Below are 6,758 nucleotides of genomic sequence, written 5' to 3' on the forward strand. Positions count from 1 at the left end.
CTCCCTCGGCTGGAGCGCCAACTTTGCCGCCCGCTACACAGTCGGCGCCGAGGTCGGCCGCGGCAGCTTCGGCGTGGTGCACGTGGCCGTGGCCACCGACACGGGCCGCCACGTCGCCGTCAAGGTGCTCCCCAAGTGCCGCCCCAGCCCCGGTTGCAGCCCGGGCGCCAGCCCGCAGTGCACTGATGGCGCGCAGCAGCTCGGCGGGTCTCAGCACCTGGAGGCCATCGAGCGCGAGGCCGAGACGTGGGAAGCCCTGCAGGTATTGACACACACGTACACACACGCGCACGTGCACCCACACGCGCACGCATGCGGCCGCACAACCCTGCTCAACTGCGTCCATCGCACTCTCCTTGCGTCGCAGTCGGCCCCGCACGCGCGCCTGCACGCGCACGCACGACCCCGCCGACACCGCCGCCCACTCTGCTCCGCCACCGTTTCCCTCCAAATCACCCAATTTCAGGGCTCCCCGTTTGTCGCGCGCCTGGAGGGCCTGTACGAGGACTCTGAGAATGCGTACCTCGTGAGCGAGCTCTGCGGCGGCACCGTCAAGGCGCTGCTGCAGGAGCGCGGCGGCCACCTGGGGGAGCCCGAGGCCGCGGCCGTGATGCGCGGCGTCCTGGACGTGCTGTGCGAGTGCCACCGCCGCAGCTTCGCCTACGGGGACGTCAAGGTGCGCGCCGGCGCTCGCGTGCGACCGGCCGTGACCGCTGTTCGATGCCAGATGTCCCTGCCTTCGTCTGCCGTCCTTGTGCGCCCTCCTCGACCGGCCCCTGCTGGATGGCCTGACCCTGATTCCTTGCCCGCCCCGCCCCACCCGCCACCGCAGCCCGCCAACTTCCTGGTGTGCCCCGACTGTGACTCTGCCGGCGGCGTCTCCGTGCGCGCCGTCGACTTTGGCTGCAGCCGCCCCGTGCCCCTCACCCAGCCCTGCGGCAGCCCCCTGTTCATGGCGCCCGAGATGGCGGGGCGGCGCTTCGGCACGGCCGTCGACGTTTGGGCGGCCGGCGTGATGCTGCACATCCTGCTGGTCGGGCGGCCGCCCTTCTGGAGCAACAAGTCGGCCGAGGAGGCCGCGCGGCTGCCGGCCTACGCCATAGTGGCCGCCACGCGCACGCACGACATCAGCTACCCGCGGTCCGACTGGGGGCGCCTCAGCCGCGAGGCGCGGCAGCTGGTCGAGGCGATGCTCACGCGGGACCCCGCGGCGCGCATCACCGCAGGGGACGCGCTCGCGCACCCCTGGTTCGACCGCGCGCTGGGCTTCTCCCCGGCCCGCGCCGCCGCCGCCGCCACGGCCGCGCAGGCGGAGGGGGAGCGGGGCGCTGCCGCCGCCGCGGAGGCGGCCATCGATGGCGTCGTGACGTTTGGGCAGGCCCGCGTCGCGGCGGCGGCCTGCGCATGAGGCAGAGGGCCCGCAGCGGCGTGCGTGCCAGCGCGGCCGGTCTCTCAGCGGGCCCGCCGGCAGCAGCCGCCGCGCAGGGCGCCGCGCAGATGTGTGACCACCCACACGCTGGCGCTTGCGGCGCCCGTCCCGAGCAGCGCGCGCTGCCCTGACCACCCTTGTTCGCTGCCTGCGTTTGGCCGGCGTAGCCCATCACCGCGTGCCGAGTTTGGCTGCGGAGCGAGGAGTGCTTGCAGCACAATCATCGTCGCAGATTCGTTTCGGGCGCATGAACTGGGCGTTTTCGCTTTGGACACCGGTGCCCCACGGGGCCGCCGTCCACGGAGGAGAGGGCCGCATTGGCCATCCGTACGTGTTCCAGCCGCACGGCAGGCAGCAGCCCGGGCTCGGCACCTGTCACCCGGGGACTCTGAAACCCTGCAGGCCCCCTTCCCCCGAGCCACCCCGTGCCGGGTGTTGCGGTGACTTGCCGATAGGAATCGAGCGTCGCGCACACTGCGGTCAAGCCGTCCTTCCTGCTCTCAGCGCCACATCAGCACAAGCAGCGCCTTCTGTCTGTCCGTATCGACGCATTTCACACCTTCCAGCAGCACAGCGCACTGGTGCCATCTGCTAGACAGGGGTCACTCGGCGCCTGCACGGGTGGCGATGGACCCCACTTGGCGCACGGCGCCCATTGCTCGCCTGCTCGTCGCCACTTCGGCTGTTGTGCCCGCGCTTGCAAGAGAGAGCCGTGGAGGCTGATGGCTGCTGGACGTCGCGTGTCCCCATCCAGCAGCGCAATTGCCGGCCACCATCAAGCCGCATAGACCATGTGCGCCGCGCGACTATGTATGTGCCATGCCTGAGCTTTCTCACGCCATGCACAAGGCCTTGCAGGGATGCATTGTACCACACCCCTTATTCTTTCAACTCACCCCCCCTTCGTCGTTCGCCACTGTTTTCGGCCTCTGTCCCCAATTAGACGCCTCTTGCATCCACGTTGCGCCCGCCTGGGCAGCCGCGCCCGCCTCGCCGCACCCGGCCCTGCCCCCGCACCACGCCTCTGTACCGCATTTGACTTGCCGAGCAGCAGCTGCCGCCGCGTGTGCGCGTGCTCCTCGACGTCGGCCCAGCTTTCTCAGTGCTGGACGTTCTGTTTCCAATCCAGGTTTCCTTTGTGCGCTGAGTGGACACCCATCGACCCTGAGCTGCCCAATCGCGCTCCCCCGCCCCCTTCACGCGAGCGCAACAACAAACCCCCGCCTCCCCGAGCTGCGCCACGCATGCTTGGGGAGCGGCTTTGCCTTGCTCGCAACACGCACTGCCACTGTTTCCCCGCGCGAGCCGCGTACGCCCGGCGCTGCATATTGCAGGGTCGGGCGCCCCGTGCCGTGCAAGGGTCCCTATCTGCATTCCAGCGCTGCAGGGACTGCGGGGAGTTTGCCAGCCGATGCAACACGCTGCAATGCGTGGTTGATGGCGCTCCCCCCTCCTCAACACAGTGCTTTTCAAGTGCTCTTTTAGGTCGCCCTACCCCATGCATCGAGCTGTGCTTTGCTTGCAACATCTTCCTCTGGAGGAAGTAACTGTGTTTCTGGGTTTGCGTGCACTGTGCGGAACGTTCTTGGGCAGGCTTGCCACTTCGAGTCATCCGCTCCCCTAATGGCACGTTTGGTGTCGACTGTTCGGCCCAGATCTTGTGCGAGCCAGGCAAATGCATGCTTCAGTTGGAACAGTTGTGGTGGTTGGCGCAGGTCTCCTTGCAACGTCGGCGCGCTGCGACTCCATGCATAATGCAGATATTGCACTTGCAGATTTTCGCACAAAACTGCATGTCAGCAAACCAGTGTCACAAATCAACATCGCGTCGCCCGCACACCTGGCGCTGCTCATTACAGTCATCTGGCCCCGCAATTCCCCTTGCACAGGTGCAGTCTAACACATGCATATTAACGGTACTCCGCGTTCCCCGGCCCGTCTCCCGACCACCTGCTGACCACCACCACGCAAGAAGAAATCGCATTCTCCCGCCCTGTTCGCACCCAGTGCTATCGTTGATGTTTGAGTAGGACATATATCCTCCATTGTTTCAAGCGGACGGATGGGCACTGCCGTTGCTGGCAGGTGCAGCGGCCGCGCGGCCGTCGCGTTGCGTGGCACCGCGCGATTGTCGCTGCAGCGCTTGGGACAGCAGCAGCACAGTCGAGGCGCTGCGGTCAGTGGTCGCAGTAGCAGCAGCGCCGGCAGAGCCAATGTGAGGGGCGAGAGCGCAGGTGGTGACAACAGGGCGGACGGCTCGCCTGGGTCAAGCTGTGGCAGTGGCCAGGACACTGTTGACGTCACAAGCAACAGCATCGACCGCGGCAGTGCCGACATCACCAGCAGCAGCAGCAGCAGCAGCAGCAGCAGCAGCAGCAGCAGCAGCAGCAATTACAACGGCAATCACAGCAGCAGCGGCGGCAGAAGCAGTAGCGAAAACAGTAGCAGCAGCGCCGACCAAGGCGTCAACAGCACCGATGGCGGCGGCGGCGCCAGCGCGGGCTATGTGGCGCTCGTCCTTGTGACGCTGCTGTGGGGCTCCTACACGCCGGCGCTGCGCTACCTATTCAGCATCGACGCAGCCATCACGCCCGCGCAGCTGGTTGCGACGCGCGCCGCCATATCCGCTTCGGCCCTGTTGGCCGCTTCGGGTGGCGCAGCCCTGTGGAGACTGTGGAAACAGCAGCAGCAGCAGCAGCAGCAGCAGCAGCAGCAGCAGCAGCAGCAGCAGCAGCAGCAGCAGCCGCGACAACAAGGCTCAACGCCCAGCGGCAGTCCGGCGGCCGTGGCCGCGCAGGCTGTGCCGGTAGCGGCAACGCTGCTGGCTGGGGCCGAGCTAGGGCTCTGGAACTTTGCCGGCACGGCCAGCCAGGCGCTTGGGCTCGAGCTGACCACTGCCACGAAAGCGGCGTTTCTCGGGCAGGTCACGGGGGCCATCACGCCCTGCCTCGCCGTGCTGCTGGGCCAGCGCGTGCCGGCACCCAACTGGGCGGCGTGCGTGGTGGCGCTCGCGGGCAGCTACCTCATAACCATTGACGCTGTCGGGCCCTCGATGGTGCAGGCGCCCCTGCAGCAGCAGCAGGAGCAGCAGCAGCAGCAGCAGCAGCAGCAGGAATCTGGCATGGTGCTCAGGGGTACGGTGCCGCCATCGGCGTCAGAGGCCGCAGCAGAGTACCCATTGGTGCGCGGCGGGTACAGCACACTGTGCGTGCCGGTGGCGGGCGAGCAAACGGCTGCAACGCTCTCCGTGGGGCTGCAGGCGCCCAGCCTGGTGTGCGAACCGCGGGACGAAGGTGGCCAGCCTCATGCAAGGGGCGCCCCGCAGGAGCGCCCCAGCACACGCAGCAGCTCTGGCGGCGGCGACCTGCCAGCCGCCAGCACGGCCGTCGCCAGTAGCAGTGGTGGCGGCATCCGCAGGGGCGGTGGCGGCGATTCGAACAGCAGTGCAAACAGCAGCAACACAGCTAGCCTGGGGCTAGATGGAAAACAGCAGCTTGATCTGCAGGCCAAGCGGTCACAAGCCCAGCCCCGGCAGGAGCAGCAGCAGGAGCTGCGGCAGGAGCAGCAGCAGGAGCAGCAGCAGCAGCAAGGGGCGCAGCAGCAGCAACAGCCGCAGCAGCAGCGCAGCGGCGACGGCTACGTGCTGCTTGCATGCTGCTTCTACGCCCTCGCCACAGTGCGCCTCTCCGCGCTTGCGCCGCGCCACGACCCCGTGGCCCTCACCACCATTAAAACCGTCTCGCTCGCCGCTGCCTCAGCGGCATGGCTGCTGGCCAGCAGCCCCGGCGGCGGCGACGGCGGCGGCAGTGGCTCCCAGCTGCTCCTGCCGCCCGCGCTGGCCGGTGGCACCCCTCTGGTGGTGTTGGCGTACTCGGCCCTGGGCCCGGGGGCGCTCGCGGCGTACCTCCAGGTGCGGGGGCAGTCAGAAGTCAAGGCGGCGCAGGCGCAGGTGGTCTTTGCGCTGACGCCCATCTGGTCGGCGCTGCTGGCGCTGGGGCTGGAAGGGGAGGGCATGGGCCCGTTGGGCTGGGCGGGCGCGGGTGTGGTCGTCGCCGCTACGGCGGGGGTGGCGCTCGCGCCGGCGGAGCGGGATGGGGGCGGCGGCGCCGGCGGCGGCGCCAGCAGCAGCAGTGGCAGTATCGGGGGGGCCAGCAGCGCCAGTGGCGCAACCACGACGCGGCAGTGATGGGTGCCGCGCATCCTGTGTGCGATCGCACCCTGCATTTCCTGGTGCAAAGGTTTGTGCCCGTTGCAGCCGAGTGGCCAAGTGTGCCAGGCACAGCCTAGTCAATGCTGCACGGCTGGCTTTATGCGATGGACGTGATCTTGACCGCCAGTTCCACTTACCTTACTGTTCATTACTGTTCATTGCCGCTCCGTTTGTTGCATTCCCTCGTGCCTGCCTGCCTGCCTGCCTGCCTGCGGGGCGGCAGGCCCGCCTCTGTTTTGGGCTCATCCAGGCCAGGGCTGCAGGCTCCACCAGCTGGCCTCCTCAGCAGGCTCCCCGCCAAAAGGGGTGCCTGCGGCACATACCATGAAGCTTGCTTACTTGTTCAAGGCTGTGTAAGTGACACTCCTTAAGTTAAGACAATGCAAAGTACGTTTCAAGTCGGCCAGTTCAAGTCGGCCAGGCGCCCAGGGATCCCCCAGAAGGGCGCCCGAAGCAGGTTCTGTTTGGCTGTGGCCTCAAGCCCGAGCGCGGGCGGCAGAAAGAGAGAGGGAGGTTCGCCGCGCTAAGAAAAAAAGGTTTGGGCCAGCAAATGCGGCAAGGCAAGACAAGGGTTGTCCAAGTTGCAGGGAGGCCATCAGTGGCGCGCTGGCAGGCGCGCACGGCCCAGCCCGGCCGCCCCAGCCGCGCGGCGTGTTTGTTGGCTCGGGTAGCCGGGCGACTTTGAGAAATGGGACGCGCATCGGCCGCCTCACGCGGACGCCGCCCCCTTTGCCGCGCCCCCCTCAAGCTTGGCCAGCTCGGCCTGCCCCGCCCCGTTGGCGCCGCCGTTCGCCGCTGTGGCCCCCTTGCGGGCCCTGCCCCACCGCCACTGCGGCTCGAAGCCGAGCCGGACCAGCAGCTGGCTGATCGCCCGTGTCAGCACGCTTACGACGACGGCGAACGCGCCGATCGCCACACTGACGCCCCACTCTGTGCCGTTGATTGGGATGACCTTGAAGAAGCGGCCCATGGGGGTCATCATGATGATGATCTGGAGGCCGACAGTGATGGCGAGGACGCCGATGAAGATGGGGGAGCGGTGGAGGCCCTCAAACACGTTGAGCTCGTCGTTGAGGCGGCGCGCGTTGATCTCGTTGAAGATCTGGGGGCGGGGTGGAC

General features: G+C 67.7%; 3 protein-coding genes across 3 annotated transcripts; 2 read left to right on the forward strand and 1 right to left on the reverse strand.

Annotated features, from left to right (window-relative positions):
- Window positions 1-610: 610 nt before the first annotated feature.
- MNEG_12516 (hypothetical protein) lies at window positions 611-1,408 on the forward strand (the record flags this gene model as incomplete). The annotated part of the gene is made up of 2 exons (XM_014039010.1): window positions 611-676; window positions 833-1,408. 2 exons carry the CDS (start codon window positions 611-613, stop codon window positions 1,406-1,408), a joined length of 642 nt encoding a protein of 213 aa, XP_013894464.1.
- Window positions 1,409-3,491: 2,083 nt separating this feature from the next.
- MNEG_12517 (hypothetical protein) lies at window positions 3,492-5,615 on the forward strand (the record flags this gene model as incomplete). Its single annotated transcript, XM_014039011.1, has 1 exon — window positions 3,492-5,615. The coding sequence occupies one exon, from the start codon at window positions 3,492-3,494 to the stop codon at window positions 5,613-5,615; it is 2,124 nt and encodes a 707-aa protein (XP_013894465.1).
- A 733-nt stretch (window positions 5,616-6,348) lies between these two features.
- MNEG_12518 (hypothetical protein) lies at window positions 6,349-6,741 on the reverse strand (the record flags this gene model as incomplete). The annotated part of the gene is made up of 1 exon (XM_014039012.1): window positions 6,349-6,741. A coding segment is annotated over one exon (393 nt), but the record flags the coding sequence as incomplete, so codon positions are not given.
- Between the last annotated feature and the right edge of the window lie 17 nt (window positions 6,742-6,758).

The sequence above is a fragment of the Monoraphidium neglectum genome, assembly GCF_000611645.1.
Source record: "Monoraphidium neglectum strain SAG 48.87 unplaced genomic scaffold scaffold03285, whole genome shotgun sequence".
NCBI lineage: Eukaryota > Viridiplantae > Chlorophyta > Chlorophyceae > Sphaeropleales > Selenastraceae > Monoraphidium > Monoraphidium neglectum.